Source organism: Dacryopinax primogenitus, assembly GCF_000292625.1.
Source record: "Dacryopinax primogenitus strain DJM-731 SS1 chromosome Unknown DACRYscaffold_27, whole genome shotgun sequence".
NCBI lineage: Eukaryota > Fungi > Basidiomycota > Dacrymycetes > Dacrymycetales > Dacrymycetaceae > Dacryopinax > Dacryopinax primogenitus.
The window spans coordinates 630-20,367 of NW_024467224.1; the positions used below are offsets into that span (position 1 = coordinate 630).

The 19,738-nt window shown below is 53.7% G+C and overlaps 7 protein-coding genes across 7 annotated transcripts; 2 read left to right on the plus strand and 5 right to left on the minus strand.

Moving 5' to 3' along the window:
- Positions 1 to 586: 586 nt before the first annotated feature.
- On the plus strand, positions 587 to 4,070 carry DACRYDRAFT_102753 (uncharacterized protein). The gene is made up of 10 exons (XM_040767662.1): positions 587 to 837; positions 883 to 1,025; positions 1,084 to 1,295; positions 1,347 to 1,555; positions 1,607 to 1,762; positions 1,812 to 2,230; positions 2,282 to 2,673; positions 2,728 to 2,947; positions 2,997 to 3,316; positions 3,364 to 4,070. Exons 6-10 carry the CDS (start codon positions 1,842 to 1,844, stop codon positions 3,843 to 3,845), a joined length of 1,803 nt encoding a protein of 600 aa, XP_040623557.1. The 5' UTR covers positions 587 to 837; positions 883 to 1,025; positions 1,084 to 1,295; positions 1,347 to 1,555; positions 1,607 to 1,762; positions 1,812 to 1,841; the 3' UTR covers positions 3,846 to 4,070.
- A 1,682-nt stretch (positions 4,071 to 5,752) lies between these two features.
- DACRYDRAFT_102754 (uncharacterized protein) lies at positions 5,753 to 7,890 on the minus strand (the record flags this gene model as incomplete). The annotated part of the gene is made up of 5 exons (XM_040767663.1): positions 5,753 to 6,242; positions 6,292 to 6,405; positions 6,455 to 6,814; positions 6,868 to 7,677; positions 7,750 to 7,890. 5 exons carry the CDS (start codon positions 7,888 to 7,890, stop codon positions 5,949 to 5,951), a joined length of 1,719 nt encoding a protein of 572 aa, XP_040623558.1. The 3' UTR covers positions 5,753 to 5,948.
- A 1,367-nt stretch (positions 7,891 to 9,257) lies between these two features.
- DACRYDRAFT_19133 (uncharacterized protein) lies at positions 9,258 to 10,847 on the minus strand (the record flags this gene model as incomplete). Its single annotated transcript, XM_040771429.1, has 3 exons — positions 9,258 to 10,206; positions 10,261 to 10,732; positions 10,778 to 10,847. The coding sequence occupies 3 exons, from the start codon at positions 10,845 to 10,847 to the stop codon at positions 9,258 to 9,260; spliced, it is 1,491 nt and encodes a 496-aa protein (XP_040623559.1).
- A 260-nt stretch (positions 10,848 to 11,107) lies between these two features.
- Positions 11,108 to 12,399, plus strand: DACRYDRAFT_112468 (3-ketoacyl-CoA reductase; the record flags this gene model as incomplete). Its single annotated transcript, XM_040769424.1, has 6 exons — positions 11,108 to 11,159; positions 11,219 to 11,337; positions 11,395 to 11,554; positions 11,603 to 11,716; positions 11,772 to 12,284; positions 12,335 to 12,399. The coding sequence occupies 6 exons, from the start codon at positions 11,108 to 11,110 to the stop codon at positions 12,397 to 12,399; spliced, it is 1,023 nt and encodes a 340-aa protein (XP_040623560.1).
- A 2,719-nt stretch (positions 12,400 to 15,118) lies between these two features.
- On the minus strand, positions 15,119 to 15,277 carry DACRYDRAFT_40408 (uncharacterized protein; the record flags this gene model as incomplete). The annotated part of the gene is made up of 1 exon (XM_040774480.1): positions 15,119 to 15,277. A coding segment is annotated over one exon (159 nt), but the record flags the coding sequence as incomplete, so codon positions are not given.
- Positions 15,278 to 15,904: 627 nt separating this feature from the next.
- On the minus strand, positions 15,905 to 17,666 carry DACRYDRAFT_97480 (glycoside hydrolase; the record flags this gene model as incomplete). Its single annotated transcript, XM_040777459.1, has 6 exons — positions 15,905 to 16,343; positions 16,393 to 16,973; positions 17,028 to 17,197; positions 17,250 to 17,317; positions 17,375 to 17,464; positions 17,514 to 17,666. 6 exons carry the CDS (start codon positions 17,664 to 17,666, stop codon positions 15,942 to 15,944), a joined length of 1,464 nt encoding a protein of 487 aa, XP_040623562.1. The 3' UTR covers positions 15,905 to 15,941.
- Positions 17,667 to 18,124: 458 nt separating this feature from the next.
- Positions 18,125 to 19,234, minus strand: DACRYDRAFT_112471 (NADP-binding protein; the record flags this gene model as incomplete). Its single annotated transcript, XM_040769425.1, has 3 exons — positions 18,125 to 18,414; positions 18,465 to 18,597; positions 18,650 to 19,234. 3 exons carry the CDS (start codon positions 19,232 to 19,234, stop codon positions 18,125 to 18,127), a joined length of 1,008 nt encoding a protein of 335 aa, XP_040623563.1.
- Positions 19,235 to 19,738: the final 504 nt, after the last annotated feature.

A 19,738-nucleotide genomic window follows, 5' to 3' on the forward strand; every position in this document is an offset into this window, starting at 1 on the left:
GCTTCTGGAACCTTCTGCCGGGCGATTGGCCAGACCGATTGAGCATTTTTTGGGTCAAGTTTTTTCAGCGGGGCTCGGCATTATCGGGTGTTTGTTGCCCGCCGATCGAGCCTCGCCCCGGCACATGCATGAGGATGTGTCGGCGGGCGAATGTGCATTGCCGGCCGGCACGCCTTTGGCAGGCCTTCAGCATGGCTTCCGGATGCCAGTTCAATTGCTGCCGGCGCAGAACATCACTTCCCTCCGCCATGAACATCGGGCCGAGGCCCCCTTGCTCCAGACCACTGGGCGGGCATGTTAGCCATGCGTGTGTACTGCCAGACATCAGGGAATGAATTCCTTGTGGTACATTGTAGCTGTATGCGTCAGCCATATGCTGGCGAAGATATACGAATTTAGGGCCAGAACTCAGCGCCGGGGGAAAAGTTTGAGATCTCGCCGGCACTTACGACGGGCAGCGGGCAGATTGGCTTCCGCGCCGGTGCTTGCCACATGAGGTAAACAAGCAAGCCATGCCCTTCCGGCTTGCTGTTTGGTCCACTCCTATGCCTGCTTCTGCTACTCTATCTCCTCGATCCACCAAACCCTCTGGCTCCAGCTCCTGCTGAGTGCGCTTGACAATTGCGCCGGTCCTTCACCCAGCCCCTGCCCACCAGGCCAGCAACAGAAACCGGGCGTGCACTACGCTGGCCGCATGATTGCAGCAACGGTGAGCGCACCATGGAGCTACAGGCGAGCCAGACCAGGCGGGGGGCCCGACACATGGTATCTACACCATAGCCGACCTCGACCAGCGCACTCAGCAGGTTGATGATGCGTGCCGAGAGCGCTTTGCTGGTATGCCTGCCTGGTTCCTTTCTCCAGTGTCTCACGCTCGGCCAGCGGATCCACAGGATGCTGCTGATGCTCAATACCTCCAGGGCGAATGGGCCGATACGGAGGCCGATGGAGGGAATGCTGGAGTGGGCAGGTGGGAGGATGTGGCTTTGGAGGAAGAAGATGCTGTCCTCCAAGCCTGGGAGGAGGTAAGGTGCATGCCAGGTCCGCCTGTCTTCATGCCAGCTGGTATAACCGGTTCTCCAGAGGGCTGAGGCGTCGTCACGCTACCGGTCGGGGAAGCTATGCACAACGGCGTGGTCAGCACCACGCTGCCTGGGAACGTCTGTTGCCAGAACTGGCCCGCGACCTGCTGCACTGGCAGCATGCCAGTCACAACGCACCACAGCCCGAACCTCAACAGCACGAGTTCCTTCCCGCCGAATCTGGCTTGCTTCTGCGGGTGATTGACTGGCAAGGTGCTCATCCCACACCAAGCATGGTTGACGCACTGGCTGACGGACCGGCAGGTATTCGCCTGCAACCATTCCAGCCAGACACAGCAGCTGGGGCGCAACACCCAATCCGGGTGATTGTCCGTGCAGGCTACCTGCCCTGCACTCCTGAACTGCCAAGGCTGGCTCTCTCGCTTCACGTGCTGGAGGTTTACCACCATGCACAATTGTGAGCGTATGTCTCGCATGAGGCTTGGGCCTGCGTTTTGTGTGATCTCCATGGTGTGGGTGAAGGTTTCTCCAACTGGCATGTGTGCCTGCTGACCAGCCAGCAGGTTGTATACCTGTGCAGCTTCCGCCAGCAGCTCTCGCAGGCATATGATGTGTACATCCGGCTCTTGCAGCTAGTGGACAAGCTTCTGGCAGTGGCATTCAGGGAAGATGGGCCCGATTGGCGTGCACTCCACTCTTGTCCTGCTTGCCAGTACAAGGTACGTCATGTAACCCTCACCATCTGGAAGGCATTCTCACGGGCAGCAGCTAGAGGGCGAGCCAGCCCAGCTGCACACCATGCTTCTGTGCGGCGACGGAAATAACTCCTCCAAGTGGTTTGAGCAAGCTGGCCATCAAGACGACAGGATATTTGAAACCGACTATGTCATTCCAGCTGCTAGGGTCGAGCTCTACGCCAGACCCCCCTGGCTTCAAGGGCACGATAAGTTCCCCGGCCCCACTAGCGGGCTGAAGGAAGCCGGCAAGGAAGCCGGTGGTCCTGGCGGCGTGCACGAAGAGCCGGAGCCGGAACAGCTCGCAGACTGTGCTTCGAAGTGGAAGGCTGCCCAGGCGAAGGAGGACGCCGGCTCCTTTTGCCAGGCATTCGCCGAAACCGGTCATTTCCTGGTCGTCTGCCGGCATGCCTTCATCCTGTGGTCAGTGGACATGATCAAGAGCGGGGAATTGTACGTGCCCGCCTTCTTGCTGGAAAGGACTGGCTAGCTAACAGCTTGCAGATCGAGATACTCGCTCACCGTGCTCGACAAGTGCATCAAGACCTTCGGTGTGGGCCTCGCATTTGGTTATGACATTGGCTGTACGCATTCTGTCACCATTCAGCAAAGCCCGCTTGGGGCGCAGGCTGCGGCAGCCAGCTTGCGGTTTTTCGTGGGTGCCTTTCATGGCTATGCTCACAACCGACGGTGTCAGCTGGCTTTCCACCCTTGCCTGCTTGCGACTGCCGGCCTAGAAGACTTCGAGACCTGTGAGTGGGTCTTCGCCAAACAAAACTTGACGGCACAACAAAACTTGACGGCACACCTCTTCCGGCATGCATCCCGGTACCATCGCCACCAGACAATGCATCTCTTCTACCAGCGTTGGGACCGGGATTGTCGCACACTTTTATGTGAGTATGGTGCTTGCCTCGTGGCTGGTCCTATCCCTGGCTGATTGTTCCCAGCCAATTTCTTATACAATAACTACAAGCAGGCGTTGGATCTGATCCAGCGGTCATACCCGGTTGTCCAGAGCATGCTGTCTCAACTCGGGCTCACCACCATGGATCTTGCTCGTTTCCTGCAGGAGGAGTGGGCGTTCTTCGACAGCCTACAGGAGGAGCCGGCAGAAGACCAGCTGGCCTTTTGCTACTTGGAAACCCTGCACCTGCTGCATGCCGAACGGTCGGTTGAGCCATACAGCCTTGCGCACCAGCCTGCTAACTACCCGTAGACACAAGCTGGACCACATGCAATACCACGAGTTCGTGGTTGTTATGCCTGCTAGCTGGCCAGCTACCAGCGATAACACCCGCCAGAAGATGCTGGAGCGGGACTACAACCGCGTACTGCGGGCTGTCCATGAATACGAAGCACTCGCCGCACGCTACGAGCTGGAACTACAAACTGAGCCCTGGACTCCAGAGCACCCCTCCTGGCAGAAGTACGAAGCTGCCTGTGTCCTTCGGGAGTACCACACGGCGCTAGATGAGCTGGAAAGTCTTGTGGTCCAGCATATTTTCGAGCTAGAGAAGCTCAGCATACGTGGCACAGGTGAGGACATTATCTAGACCGTGGCAGGCAGTTCTGACCGCAGGCAGGATATGCCATGCGAACTGCAATAGCCTGCACTCTGAACACTCGAAGCAAGGCGATCAAGGCTTCCATAGCACGGTACAACAAGCTAGCTCTTAGCCTCCAGCCCCCTCGCCCGACACTGAAGCCAGCAGAAGTGCTGGACTATGCTCTGCTGGCCGACTTCTCCCTTCTGCGTCACGCTCGAGAAGACATCCGCCAGCGACCTTGGGCCAACCCGCGCGTGCGCGAGCTCATTCGCAAATGGCAGCTAGTACAGTGCGCGGAACACGAGCTGGAGCGCTTGAATATCGAGATTCGTCGCGTGAACACACAGCTCCACAACGAGCCTGCTCGATTGCTCGCTGGGATTCCGTGTGCGGAAGCTGCCGGGGATCGAGTGCTGGCCAGTGTCATGCGGGACTATGTCGCTCGGCAATTGCGCATAAACACTCGAATGCAGGCCCGCATGCAGGAGATTCTGCAGTTGCCCGGGTTTTGTGGCTGAGAAGACATTGGCTCGCATTCTGGGACCAGCTTCCCAGCAAGCTGTGCTGGCCAGCCGATCGGACCTACTGGCGGATTGGGATGGACATCCCACGGGGGAGGCTGGGGATCCTGATGATGTTGATGATGACGTCGCGCAGGAATGGGATGGAGTCGTGCAGGCATTGTCTTCGCTGGACATCCAGCAATAGTTAGCCTGCTACAATGTACCACAACAACAAATGCCGGCCTACAGCCAGTAGCAAGCTCTAGTCTGATTTTCGTGCATGGTAGAGCTCGCACTTCGTCGCCGGCTCACCTTTGCTGGTGCACGTACGGGTAACCCGGCTTGGCACTCTTTTGTACTCTTTCATATGCAAACAATGATGTATAGCAGTAGCATGCTCTGGCTGTTCGCCAGCCCACTTACAGGCATGACATAGCTGGATCCTTCAGCCAGACTGCAATTCCGTCCAGGGAAGCAACCGACCTTCTAGCCAGTCAGAAGTTGTGGAGAAGGTAGCAAGCAGCTACCCTCCAGCCTTCTCAGGCTGACCTGCTAACCGTATCCATATTTGCGAGCTGTACTGGCCGGTATGATGTCGACCGCCGTGCTGGGCCAGACCGAAATGCGGGGTAGGAACCGTGATCTGGTATCCCGGAGCCGTGATCGGCCTGCCCTACCGGCAGTTGGCCAAGAACAAAATGCGGGGTCACTTGTCTCCGGCTGCCTGTCAGCGTGCCGCAATTGACGGCATGATGTAGCCAGGCGAGATGAGACAGCCCAACATTCTGATGTGCCAGCCGGCCACCACACATCTGGTTTCAGGGACAAAGCCCGTCTGCTGGACCCTTCGCGGACAGACATCACTCCAGAATTCCCTCTAATTAGAGGCGTTGCCAGAGTCCGTCCCTGGCTCTAACTAGTGGCTAAAGCTGTGCGACACAAGTGATTATAATAATAATCAAGCTCTCATTTCACCCCGATTCAGCCTTCTATCCGCCTATCCACATTCTAGACTGTTATCCCTCAGAGCTTCTTCAAATTGTGTATCCGCCTTGGCGTCACCCTCCGCAAGAAGGCGACATGACTGTACAGAGTCCCTTAACAGAACTTTTCCGCAGCAAACGTTGTCCTCCAGGGCAGACGACCACCATCGCGCACCATGTGTTCTGTTCAACGACTTCTGTGTACCTGACTACAATACGATGACTATCTGTGATAAGGAACGGAGAGATCATGGATGGAAGATGTTATGCGTGGTCATCTTTCTGATTGTCGACTTCCTACCACGTTACATCTGATAGACTCTGCGGAATAGCTGTAGCGGTCAATGTGCTGGTGCACGGCCCTTTATTGATCGGTGCTCGCCGAATCTTGTGGCGGCGGGTATCTACAGCTGTCGAGTGGGGAAGTGATGGCTCTGGAGCCACATTAGCACGTTGTCTCTATATTATGGATACGTCAGTGTCCGAAGACATCCAAAAAGATCCGGTCAACCCCGCAGTTCAGATCTCAATGTTCAGCTATTATTAGGTTTCATCTGATTACTTTAAGGAATCTCTCACTGCGTCAGATTCTGTTAGCCATATCCTTTGCGGAATGGGACACTGCCGAAGCCGCTAAAGATCCGGGCGCTAGCTTATCCCCGGACACCGACACCCATGTATATGCTGTCACCCCTTCGTAAGTACTCTATTTTCTCGATAACGAGACAGGAATGGCAGCATAAGCATAGTTTCCTGTGTCGCCCCTCATTGTACCCAATAATCTCCACACTTCAAAGGCTGCACCACAACATGACCGAACCATCCTTCGCAGAACGGGAGAGACGCACACCCATTGCATCCCACGAATCTGCACAATGGTTTCCTGGGTTTAGTCAAACGTACGATAGCATTATGCGCGCTAAAGTAAACATCAGTGTGCCGTTCGTTAGATGACGAATACATGAAGGCAGAGATTCCATGCCGTAAGATACACATTTATATACCAACGTAGTAGTAAGATAGAACTGTCCCAATGTTAAGAAAGCAAGTAATCAGTCATAAGGTGTAATCCAAAAGTTCGTTGAGAAAAGAAAAGCAAAGCAGAGGGGTCACTGTCCGTGTGACTTGCCTTTGTTCAAGTGTCCGCGCCGTATGTTTCGTCCGTCAATACGTTTAACCGCCCTATCGCTAACGCTCTCGTTCGTCGATGCATCGCTTGCACTCGCTCGTAGTCGTGATGAGGCAAGAACACTCGACGCCCTTCATTGTTGACATAGCTGAACTGCCAGTGCAGGTCACAGTCCTCATCGACAAGAAACCACCACTCGTAACCCAGTCGATCTCGGCCAATCGACATCCAGTCTGGCGTGTATACCGGCGGGTCGCTGCCGGATGACTCGGATGACCGTGAGGGCGGCCGCAGAGTCGCCTATGATATGATGAATAAATTGACATGATCGAATACTAGGGAGACTCACGTCCGAGACAGAAGGCCGATGGGAGTGACCGGGCACAAAGGATATAGAAGTGGATTGATCAACCGAAGCTGAAGACCCCTCGTCGTCACCAGACGGGAACGACACATGCTCCATCTGAATGAGAGTGTCAGAGTGCACAACGTCATCGTCTTACTCTCCTCACCTCTTCTGCCGCCGCCTCTTCAGCCAGCTCCATCGCGGCCTCTTCCGCTCTATCAATCGCCTTCGCAGCCTCCTCCTCAGTGTCGCGTTCCGTATCATTGTCCTCGTTCGTAATGGACGATGACGTCGTCTCAGTTCCAAGCTCGTTTCGGGCCAGGGGCGGGGTATTTCGCCGAGGTCTTTGTCGCTGCCGGCTAGACGTGTGGAACACGCGGTCGTGAAGAGAGCGGAATAACCATGCTCGACGCGGTTCGCCACTCGACGATGCCTGCTGGTAGATCTCCGCCACAGTTGTCTGGTCGTGCAAGACCGCACCCGCGGAACTGAAGGACCAGAGGTCTTCGTCAAACGAGCGGTGTCTCTGCGATGCGAACAACGTCAGCCCCCTGTCTGTCAACAAAAGCCGAGACGCACAATGTAGAGTGGTTCACTAGACAGGACCTCCATGACCATGCTGAAGCGCGAATCGGGATCCAACGCGTATCCTGGAGTGCTCGGAGAAGTGGACTGCACCCAGTTTGAAATGTAGGCATGACGTCGAGAGAGAGATAATGCGGTGTCGTCCACAGCCGGAGTGAATGTTTCGTCGTGAAATTGTTCGTCTTGGGAATTGCTCGGGAAGGGTTGCCTAAGGGAGTTGCGCGATTGCGGGGCCTCAAGCGCGAAGGGAGAGGGGTGAGAGAGTCGTAATGGAGGCTCGTCTCCAGCGTTAAAGACATCCACAGTGTTCGGGAGTCCAAATAAGCGCCCAGCCAGATCCTCGGGTAAATGCTGCTCATGTAGATGGCCCTGCGCTGGAGAATCTAGGCCATTAAAATGCTCTGAGAGAGCACAAATATTGATAGTCGTGCGGGCGGCCGGTAGGAATGAAGAGTCAATTACAGAAGGCGGTGGAATATTGTTGGTAATGTCAGAGTTACCAGAACACGAGGCGCTTTGCCTGCAGGGCCCAAATTCCCATATATTGTTGACGTGAGTCTCTTGGAGAAGCTTGTCTTCCAGCTGGAATGAGAGCTCGGCCAGCTCCTTTGTCGAGGTATCGATGTCCACCTTTGCTATGTCGTCAGGCCCCGGCTTAATATGTCGAAAGGGCGCAGAGAATGATGTGGAGCCACAATCGGGTTGTCGCTTGCCCGTCGAACTCGATCGATATGCGCGTCGAGAACGAGAGCGTGGATGGGGGAGTTCATAGATCTGGAGAACGAGCTTTGCAGTGGTTGAGAGCTGGTTGTAAGGTAAGATTATGAGTCAAATGACATCCTGACAATGCACTGTGAGAGTGGTATAGGCACTTACAGAGGACCGGTGGACAGCCAGCTGGGATAGCGGATGCGCCGAATGGGATGCCACAGCAATCGGCAACGTAAAGGGACACGGCAATTGTACAATTCCCACTGAGGGAGAGAAGTCACGGCCGGCTATCCCAAAAATTTGCATTTCCAGGCAATTCAGCAGTCCATTGTTGTGCTGTTGTCGTGCGACCCTAGGCGCCGCGGACTGCACAGCACCCCGGCTTTACTAGTGCTTCTCGGGCCTTATTCGCTTGCGAATAAGTTTCAACCACGCGTGCAAACTATGAGGAGGTGATGATGGGGCGTCAAGGCAGTGAGAGAATCTCGAGACGTTTGTTGTGGGATACTAGTGGGCCCGGGAAGAGGTTGGCGCTGAGCAAGAAAAGCCAGAGACCCTGCCATTTCGCAATAATAGACATGGGAGGAAAACCGTTTTGTCCGAATAAAGTGGGATCATCAGAAGATTTGCCTCCGTTAGAAGCTAGCCCTTATTCGGGTAGGGGCCGGGTGTGGGCAATGCCGCTCATCCATCGGGTCCGAAAGCTAAGCCGGTCTTGTAGCGCTTTTAGACATGCGCCGATGCAGAGCAATGTCGTCTTATTGATATTATTGTTGACTAATGACTTCATAGCGTTCCCCGGCATCACGGACGTGGTAAAGGCTGTGAAGATGCAGCGAGAGCAGAGGGGTGGCCTACAACAGCCTTCCCGAAGCCTAGCGCCGACAGAGCCACTTGTCCCATTGGAGGGCACGTGTGAACAACGAGGACCATGGGATGCCGCGTGGGGACTCAACGGGACTGGCAAAAAGCCAATACCTTGTTCCCTGAGAACCCGTTTGACCTGTCAGAACAGAATGGTGGGGTCACTTTCGAAGTACCCTACAGAAGGAGCAAAGAAACCACCGGCGCTTGCGCGGCTTGGGGAGACGTGGAAGTCAAGAGCAAAGGGACCAGAGTTGCTTCCGTTTCTCGTCAGCTTCCTTACTTTATCAGTTTCTTCGGGAGCAGATGGGCTTCTGTCCTAGTCTCACACACCGGCCCGAAGCCACCACAACTTCTCGTCTTGCCACACTCTTGGCCCACCATCAAAGATAGAGTACCCACAGGTATATAGCACGCCAGGGATGCTACAACTAGTGAGTATGCGCAGTCGAAAGTTCTTTCCTTACACCAGAGTCAGCGCTATATTGGCACTTCCAATGAACTCTGGGCGATGCTAGTCGGAGCGTCCCACAAGATTCCTGAATTGGACCAAATGAGTAATTACCTCAATTACATCGCGGCGCTCACAGGACCGACGCAAAGAGCTTACCAAGCCACCGCTGCCGACGGCCTCTTCCTGACGGCACCAGACACCCTTATACTAAGACCGCCATTAGGCAGGCCAACATATGCATCTCGTAAGAGTCGGGTACGCCCAACTTTATGTACATGTACACCGTTCCGCAGGGCACCTCATCTGCCATCCAAACCAGAGGCGGCTCCAAAACATATGAACCTCCGGCAGCAGTTCACGCTTCCCCCGTTTTTCGCTTCTTCTTCCTCTTCTCGCCCCCAACCGGCTCGGGATGAACGGGTATGAGCTTCTTCCGCTTCTCCTTTTTGTTCTTCGCTGGCATGAGTTCGGTCTCGGGGATCGGGGGGACACTCGAGGGCTCGGCAGCAACATCAGACTTACTTTTCTTCTTCTTATGTTCTGGTTCTGGCGGGTCGACGGGTGCCAAAGAAGCATCATTCTTGTGCTCGTTAAGATCATTCTTTCGTTTCTTCTTTTTCTGTCGTTCGCCTGCAGCTGGTGCCCCGTCCTTCATAGGAATCGTAACCTCAACAGGTTCGATGGCCTCTGACTTTCGTTTCTTCTTTTTCTTTCCCTCTTCAGGCACGGGAACTTCAGCAGATTGTTTCTTCTCCTTTTTTGCCTTCTTGCGTTTCTTCTCCCCCACATGCTCAGCGATATCCTGAGCCTCAGTCTCCTTCGCGTCCAGGTGGCCCTGCTCATCCCTCTGCTCGTCCGATTCTGTACCGGAAGAAGCTGACCTGAACCCAAGCCCGTTCCCCGCTTCAAGTCCCAGTCCCTTACCGAAACCCATTCCCATCTTCATACTTCCGTCTTCCTCTTGCATCGATCCCATCGGCGTCTGAGGAGCAGAGGATGGTTCAGAAGTTGAGGGTGCAAGTCCAAGCTTCGCACGCATCTTCTGCTTGAAGTAATCTGCAACGGAGAATGATGAAGTAGAAGTCTTGACCAGCTCGTCGTCCTTCGGTGTCACTTCAGGTTCCTGTGGCTCGGAGGGAGTAGCCGGCCCGGAAGATAGAGTAGGGAACGCAGCAGGTACGGGAGATGAGTCCCTTGGCGTACCGGGCAGTGAAGCAGGAGCGGAGGCGATACCAAGGATTTCACTCATTGCGCGAGAATCAGATTTTGCGAGGGATTTCGCACGTAGGAAACGAGATCGATGTCTGTGCATGAAGTCAGAATGAAATTCACAGATATGTAAGGAAAGAGGACCGTACGCGAGGCGGCGGGGCACAGCGGAGGCGGGAGTAGTTGTTTGAGTGATAGTGACAGTCGTCGTAGCAGTCGTTGTCTCTTCAGGGGAAGAGCTGTTGGGGGACTCGCCCTCTTCCGTAACCTCCCGCTTCCTCTTCTTCCCCTTCTTGTGTTCCTCAACAACTACCGTGCCCTCCACCGTAAGTCCCTCCTCACCACTGGCCTTATGAAACCCAGAGATCTTGATATTCTCCTCCATTGTAACATCCTCCCCCTCCTCGGCAGAAGCGTTCAACCTCCTCAACAAGCCGTCAAACTCCCTCCCAGCTCGACCGTCCCTGTCTTCTTTTCCTCCTACGCGTGCACCGATACCCAGCGCATCAAGTTTGTGTGCAACACGGATGTATTCGGTCAGTCCTTGTCCTGTGAGACCGAGAGATGATCCAGTAGACCAGCCAAGCTTCGACAAATATGCGTGACCGAAACGGGAGGCGTCTGGGAGCGGTCAGTATTGGTACGTGATACGAGAGAAGAGCGTACCATTCTTCCAGGTGAGGTTGCGTGGATCCGCTTGGATCTTTTGCTTTACTTTTCTGTCTGCGAGTCCCATTGTTAACTTCGACCAGCAGGAGATACAAGCAAAGCGTGCGCTGTATCATGAAACTGCTTCACTCTGAAAGAAAAAAGGTGCAGCATGTGAATGATGTGGCTGTATTTCCGCTGACCCGTCCATCTGAACTTCATTCGGTCAGGGACCACGTATCAAAAGTCGTGTTCTGAGCATATATAACACCTGTGCTTTCTCTGGTGTTCTTTTCTTTCCTCGACCATCTCAAAAAGTGCAGTACTTCAGAAGAGGAACAGCACAAAATGTCTTCCCATCATATCCGCCCGATGCTCTACGCCCGTCCAGCCGACATCCGTACGTGCATGTTCTTCTACGCGTGTTTCTTGGTCACCGCACTAACAATATATATCAAGTGACGGAGCACCCAATCGTCGGTCTCTCTTTAGCCGCTCTTGGAGGCATCGTTCTCTCTTTCCATGTTCTCAGGCTTGTGAGGGTGCTCGTACAGACGTACTTGGTCCCTGGGGTGTCGGTGCGTTTTGCCGTTTCCCCACTACAAACGTCTGGCTGACCGGGTGCAAATGGATAGCTCAAGAAATTCGGTGCTGGAAAAGGTGCATGGGCCGTTGTGACCGGAGCTACAGATGGAATAGGGAGAGAGTTCGCGCTACAGCTCGCAGGCAAGGGATTCAACGTCTTCATCGCATCGCGAAGCGCGGACAAGCTGAATGCCGTCGCCTCCGAAATTGGTACGTAGATCTGCTGCATCTGAATTACAAGGCTTATCTGCGTGGAAGAGGGAAAATATAACGTGAAGACTAAGACTCACTCGATCGATTTCTCGAGCAATGATACGGAGGCGTACAAGGCTTTGGAAACCGCCCTTTCGGGGTTGGAAGTGACCGTACTTGGTGTGCTGCTCGTTCTATGCTCGTTCTATTTCACCTATTGACGCGCCATCCTTAGTCAACAATGTCGGGAAGTCTTACGAGATGCCTACCAACTTTGTCGAACATGCGCTTGAAGAAGACGAAGCAATTGTCGCGATCAACATCCTTTCCGTAATCCGCGTCACTAAGATGCTCTTGCCAGCCATGGTCTCGGGAAAGAAAGGCCTGATCCTCAACATTGGCTCGTTCTCTGGTGCATTCCCCTCCCCCATGCTTTCAGTCTACACGGGCTCCAAATCCTTCCTCCAGTCGTGGTCTCAGTGTCTCACAACCGAGCTGGCAGGCACAGGCGTCCGCGTGGAACTCGTTAACACATACTTCGTCGTCTCCAACCTGAGCAAGATTCGTCGCCCCTCTATTATTGCCCCTACCGCGAAGGCGTACGTGCGCACCGTGCTGGGAAAGATCGGAGTGCCGTGTGGTAGCTTGGGCAGGCCGGGTGCGATGACCCCGTTTTGGAGTCATTCAATTGGGGACTGGCTCGTGCAGGGTTATGCTCCGAAGGGCTGGCTGTTGGGATATATTAACAGTGAGCATATTGTTCTTGCCAGTATGATCCAAGGAACTAATGATAGTAAGATATGCACAAGGATATCAGAAGAAGAGCTATCAGGAAGGCGGAAAGACTCGCGAAGCAACAGTGAGGGGTGGTTGCCTGAGCGCGGAGCTCAGAGTGCGTAATTGTCGGAGGATGATGCCCCATACACACATACCCAAAATCTTGGAACGAGTATATCAAAAATAATATATATCGACCTACTTCCTATCCTTCCACTCCTCCTCCTATTCAGTGCCTCCATTCCGCAACCACCGGCCATCATCTGTTCAGGAGAATGGCCGCAATCAAGCCGCACGACCTGTCACATAGGAATTTACCTTCAGCGCACCAGTCCGAGATGTTAGGACCATTGCCGAATGACGTAGTGCCAGATTCAATTCATTAATGCCTCCGTGTGCACATTACTTATCCCTATTTCTTGCAGAAGGGACCCACGCGTTTGTATCGGAACTCGCCTAACAAACTGTACAGCCATGTGTGCTCTGCTCGGCCTGTTATTCCACGAATTCCTGGTTTATTCAGCCAAGAATGAACGCCCCAAGTGCGTGTGCTCAAGCTGGTTGTTCTGGATGTCTGCTGTGCTTTGGGTGACAATCAACTTCGGGTGGGTCGGAGTGGTTTCCATTCACCAGGCGTGAGCTGACCCAGTGGAACGAAGAGGCAGAACCCTCATTAACTGCTGTGGGACCAGCCCATCCAGTGCAAGGAGCTCTTCCACCTGAGCAAAATACTCTACAGCCGCGTCTCCATCACCATCCCAGGAAGGGATATCTTCCCGCTTCAATCAAGTATTAATCTGAGGCTGTATTCCCATCCACGCCCTTGCTTGATCCTTTTCAGCTAGACGTGCATATGCGTCCGCCCAAGACAAGGGAAAGAACGTCGACTGGGGAGGATGGGGACTGAGGGCTGCTGAGGGTGGGCCAGCATAGCCTGCGTTCCACTCTCCAGGAAGAGGGTAACGCTCGCGGGGCTTCTGGGAGGAAGGGATGCATTCATTCAAGGCAGGCCTGGCTCCATAAGCAAGCTCAGTCACGACCGGCACACTCGTGACAGGGGGATCAACAGGAATTGTATTGTAGGCTAACGTCGCATCGAATTGATTGATTTCGGGGTAGTGACGAGCGCAAGTTGCCGTTTCCTCCTGCGCCACGGTGTGGCCATCATATATGCTTCTAACCATGGGGGAAAGAGGACGAGCAACCCCCCAATCATTAAGGAACACTTGATGCACTTCTGCGAGACGCTGAGCTCTATTGGCAGTGGTATAGTCGGGGGCGGCCGCATGGAGCTGCTGCTGCAAGCCCATCCCTCTAGTCGGGGTGAGTGTCCTCACCATCTGTGAGATAGGGTTGGGCGTGGACACATTGGAGGGAGGGAAGGCCTTTCCCTCTATGGACTGACACTGCCGCTCTAAACTAGAAGCAGCGATATGCACACGAGATACCCACAAAGAGTATTCTCCCCAGAGGGATTCAATACTGTCATGAGGTGCGGACAGGGCCGTTAGTATATGCCCTCCCATGTCCAGCTGGCTAGGCTTGCACCCCTTAGAGGTAAGGTGGATGGCATGAGGTTCTGGTGCACTGATGCACCAGTGCTCATGGTCATGAGACAGAGTCTGCCACACTTGCAGAGTGTCATCCGGTATCGAGTACAAAATTTGACCATTCCCCTCGCATCTGGTGTGTGCAAGCTGATCAAATGGAATCTTTTCCCACTCCATTAGACGAGCCTTGAAATTCCCTGCTGCCCAGAGGTAGCTCTTCTTCAAGGCGTCCTCCTGCATCAGTACGCGCATCTGGTCTGCCGTCACTGTGTCGGGGGAGTTGGCATGCTTCAGCCCGAACACAAATCCAGGGGTGGAAGATAATGGCTGGTGGGTAGCGAGGATGGTGTGATCACTAATGGAAATGGGTATGCGAAAACGGATGGCCAAGTCAAAATTTATAGGGCTGTGGGCAGGTCCGGATGTGGACAGTTGAGTGATCATGCTTTCGTTAGGGTTGAAGGAGGACCTAGCAGACCGCATAGGAGCTCCAGGGGGAGCACCCGGAGGCGCTGCCTGTGGGCAGGTAGTAGGAGTGAGGAGGGAAAAAGGAGAGGTCAATCTCAAGTCCAATCCAGGCTGACATGTCTCGGAAGCTGAAGGACATTCATCGGGGCTACTAGCTTCCTGACATCCTCCAGCTCCCTCATCCAAGTCATGGGGTGGGGGAGCGGAGGAGGATGCTTCGACTTCCGGGGAAGCCGGGGCCGCCTCTCCCTCGACCTGCTTTCCATGGTGAGTAGGCATTATACAAGGCAGAATAACGAGTGAGACAGGAGTTCGGAAAGGGGATTAGACACAGTCGGATCCCAGCACGACCTCCAATTGTGATGCCCAGAGATTATTAAGAGGAGGATTCAGTAAGAATTGATCCGACTAGCATTCAATGAATAGTACAAGTAGGATATAGTAAGAGGAATGAGACCACTACTCTGCAATCACCGTTTTGCCCTGGGGCAAGATGATGGTCAAAGAGAGAGATGAGGAGCATGTATGCATCAGGGCTCTGACGCTGTATGCACTCCTCGCTGCCTCCGTGTCACGTGCACACGGTGAGGACTCTATCTACAAATCCCGCCGTCACAGTAAAGGTGCGACGGAAAATGTGCGAGTACATCGACTCAATAGACTCTGTGTTGGCTTTGGACGCTACCACCTCTGTGTCAGTCGCACGTCCACTTGGCGGAAGGGGAATCATGGGTAGCTCACCTTCGGTACCTTTGTCTGCTGGATGCTGGAAACCGCGTCTGACGACCTTGCCTTCGATCGTGAGAGATTTTCCACCCTCTCCAACACTAACCTCAAGGTCCTCCTTTCGAACTCCAGGAAGCTCAGCCTCGACGACGTATTCGTTGCCCTCTTCAGCGAGCTCGACCGCCGGGCTGCGCACAAAGGTCGATCCCATGAAATTGTCCGGTTTGGGTCCAGGCTGGTTTCGCGAGTCTAGCGTATTAGCCTAGTTGTTCGGCTGGTAGTATTGAGAGTGGTATGGGTTCTCAAGAAGCATGAAGAAAGGATCTTCGAAAAAGCGTCGAGACATCTTCGAGTAGGAGCTCAGCAGAGTACAGTTGCAATGGCGTATCAGGGACGTTGGATGTTGTGCTGAAGGGATTCTCCAAGCAGAGTCGACGGCTTTTATACCCAGTGCTCGCAAATTTCTAGAACTATTCCAGCTCAAGGGAGCAGCAAACTGCGTCATGCAGTCCGAACACAGTCTTTGAATATTCGATATAATTTGCCCAGCCAGAGTTCGAGAAAGTGCGCAAAGGAGACTTGGAGAGCGTTCCAGAAAAGTGGAGCTTGGGATGTGTTCGGCGGTTGCGGAAGTTTCTGGAACACAGAAACAGGGAAATCACGTGCTTCATCCAGTCTCACACAACCATGTTAAATACCTGTTACTAGCGATTTTGGGATAGGACTGATCCACATCACTTCCACGAGGCGCAAGGAATAAGGACCGTATATTGACCGCGAATGATTGTGAATTCCTCGGCCATGAGAAAATGAGTGGAGACCGGACTTTGAATTCATTGATGTTATGAGTACAGTACGTCAGGATACAGGAACTTGCGCGAAAGCTACTGCTTAATAGCTGCATGCTCCCGAAGCACCGCATTCAGTCCCTCGCGCTGAACGCAGTTCTCAAACTTGAAGCTCGCGGCGAAAGCCTCGAGTTCAGCCTCGCTGAGATCCTTGAAGTAGGCGGCATATTCCGGGTAAAGGCTTTCGGACAGAAGGATATTGCGGACTGGGCGACCGAGATGACGCCCCGGGTTCCACGTGGGTGGGTAGCGCTTTCGGATCGCCGGGCCGTTCTGCTCAAGCCAATGTTCCATGGGTTCGAAGACCTCCTTAACGTCGGTCAGATCGACTCCCCATGCGTCTGCGGCAAGTTTCTTCTTCTTTTCAATGAATGGTTGGAGGGTCTTGACATAGGGGGAGTCGGGAGAGGCATAAACCATCCCTTGGAATCCAATGTCCTGCGATACAGTGAGAAGTCCGCATCTTGATCTGACGATCCATGCGTACCTTGAACAGCCAAATGCTCCACGATATCTTCTTTGTGTCGTACAGCGCGAGCTGATCTCTGAGCACCATGTACCTACTCTTGTTGATCTCCTCCCATTGAGGTCCGTCGGCCCATTCGCGCGCATACACAGGACCGAACTCTCCGTTCCAGATATGCCCTTTGATCTCCTCGTTGTACGCGATTTTGCGCGCAAATTGTTTCTCGAGGAAGTGCTTCTGCTCAGCACTTCCCGTGTATAGTTCGTGCGATGCTGGGAAACCGTAGCCAGCGTAATCGTGGATCGCGTACACACTGTTGGGCATCGGCGGGCGGCCCATGAAGTCGCTGAAGTCAGCGGCATACGTGTTGCCGTCATAGAATTGGATGTGGTTCGGATCGATCGCCAGGATCGCCTTGTTCACTCGGTCGTACCAAGCCAGCAAGCGTTGAGCTTTCTGGCTGTCGGCGGGCTCGTTAAGAGGGTTGTAACCAGCCACCCACGTATTGTCCTTGTAACGCGCGGCAAGCGCCTCCCAGAGTTTGATTGCACGGGTCTGGAAGTCAATGTGCTCCCAGAACAGGGCGCGGGTAAGACCGGAGTCTATATGCAAACTACGTCAGTGGTATGTGGATGATGGCATGACGTGTGACATACCGCAATGCCATCCAGTGCTCTGCCCACCCGGCGCCGCATGCAGATCCAGAATAGTGTAGATCCCGTACTTTCCGCAGATATTAACGATGCGATCCAGCCACTGGAATCCTCGCTCCTTAAGTACGCTTGGGTTCATATCATCCTCAAAGTGGCGGTAGTTGAATGGCACGCTGATGGCTAGAGTTAGACTACCGGAACGGAGAGGAGGTAATGTTAGCGCACCGAAGACAGTTGAGTCCCAGAGAAGCGAAGAACTGGGCATCCTTCTCATCAAAGAAGTACTCGAGGAACTAACATCCGCGATTAGTTATATGAAATGCTGAAGAGCACCCGCAGCTTGCACGTACGCGATCAAAGAAGAAGTCGTACTTGTCTTGACCAAGCACCTCCAGCAGCGCTTCACGCATCCCGGTCTCATGGCCAGGATAACCAGTGATCTGTTCCAGCGTGAGGTCGTAGAATCGCTTCCTTAGCCAACACACGCACGAAGTTCTCCATGTTCATCCAACCACCAATAGCGGCTCCCCTCAGAATGACTGAGTGGCCATTCTTGTCAACAATCTTCTCTCCCTCGAGCTTAAGGATGCCGGTCGGGGCTGGTGCAGGTGCAGGGGGGATCGGGATAGGCTTATTCACCATCTTTGTGTTGCCCTTAGAGCGTCAAGTTGTAAAGAATATGCAGAGATTCTTCTGACCCCCGACATGCCCTCCATAGCTAGATATAAGTCGTTCGGACATGCTGCCCAATTGGGAAAGATACTGTAGGGGGATAAATGTCACGGACGTTGCAAACGGAGGGCGGCGGAGGTATTTCGGCACACTCGGTCCGACTGTTCTTCAAAGCCGGACCCTGGCTTTCACTTTCTTCACTCTTTCTAGTTCTTGATCCGGATCCCCCATGTTCACCAGATACCCTCACTGTTATGGACTCGTGCGTCGGCGATACTAAACAGTAATCCGGGATTTCGGCAAGCACGTACTCTTGATTACCCGCTTCGTGATCTATTCACTTTATGCACTTTACCACGAGCGGACGCGTCAAATCATGTGAATCTTTCAGTACATGACAGTCTGTTGTACAATCGGAGTTGGGCCATCTAGTAACCGACGCTCTTTGCAGTCTCAACAACCGCATCCTCCACACTGATCCATTCGTTATCAAGTGCCCTCGTCGCAACTGCGTTGTCGATATTCCACTTGGACGCGGGCACTTCGAGAGACGGACCGCCTGGCAGTTTAGCGCTCGGGAAGCTCTTCTTCAACTTGTCCACGACTTCCTTGATGTTCGTCGGACCGGCTGCAGCAATGGTGCGTTTACCTCCGAAGCTTTCTTCAGCAATGGCGATAGCATGCAACTTTCCACAGTCACGGACATCGACGTACGTGTCTTCAAATGCGTGGGTGAGTAAAAGGATACTTTGGAATGGATTTACTCACAAGGCCGCATGTAACAAAGCGTGGGATCCCCTTCCAAGAGTCCTGCGAGAATCTGGGCGGTTGTCCTGGCTGGACCAAACATCACTGGGCCCCATGTACATGCAGGAAAAATTGTGACTAGGTCCCAAGTGGGCTGCACTGCCTCAGAAATTGTTGCTCTTTTTCAGCAAGTTGACCAGACACACCTTGTTTTTCTCGATGAACTCCCAGGCTGCTTTCTCTCCAAGCGTCTTTCCTGCGCAATATTCAACCCATTGGTTCTTCTCTCCTGCTGCCCTCAAGGTGTTGTACAGCTGAACTGCTTCGTCGTTCCAAGCATGTTCGGTTATCGGCTCGGCGGTCGGTGCACCACCTACTAATTGCGGATCGGCTGCCGCCAAGGTGGAAGTCATCACGTAACGTTTGATGCTTGGCACCCTCGCCGCCACTCGAAGAGGTAGCATCATGCCGTCAATCATTCTGCTGACGTAGTCATCTTCGCTATCGAACTCCGGCATCGTCAAGTTGATAACTCCGTCGGCATCCGCGAAAGCGACCTCAAGTTGTGCTTCGCTGCCCAGATCGTCAAACGTCACGAGCTCGAGGTTCTCAGGGGATGCATCGACGCCGAATTTTTCGTAAGCAACGCGGAGCGCTGCAGCCCTCTGGGTATCACGAACAGTTCCTCGAATTCGGAATCCAGCCCGGAGCGCTTCAAGGCCGGCATAACATGCGATATAGCCAGTAATGCCAACGACGACTATGAGTGAGCCAGGTGGAAGGGCGGGCATGTTGTTTTGGTGGTGTAGGTTTCGGGGCTTAGGTTGTGTTGAGTATGTTTTTCTTCATCCTGCGTTTGCATCGGACCTATTTATGCGTTAGAACCTGTCTGTGATATGGGCCCACTCCGTCCCGTGCCCTCTTCCGCTACCTTCTCTTCGTATTCTTTCCAGTATTGCTGCTCCTTGGTATCCATCCTCAGTGCTTTCGGCAGTTGATAGGCCGGAATTCAGCCAACTCAGATAACCGGATCTGCTGTTTAGTATATTCCGGCCGTTTTGGGAGGCTACTTCTCGACAAGGCGGATGGTGGCTACCATCTCGACCCCGGTTGCACTGGCGAGAACACGGAGACAGGAAAAGGCACAATCAGGGCACGCTGTTTCCAAAGCACGTCGCCAGAAGGCTACTCGAACCCTGATAACGCTGGAGGCCGCTGACCTGAGACCTCACAACCTTACGAATGTTCTGATGGTGCCCTCATGCAGACTTCTGTCCAAGGGTCTGTAGAATGCA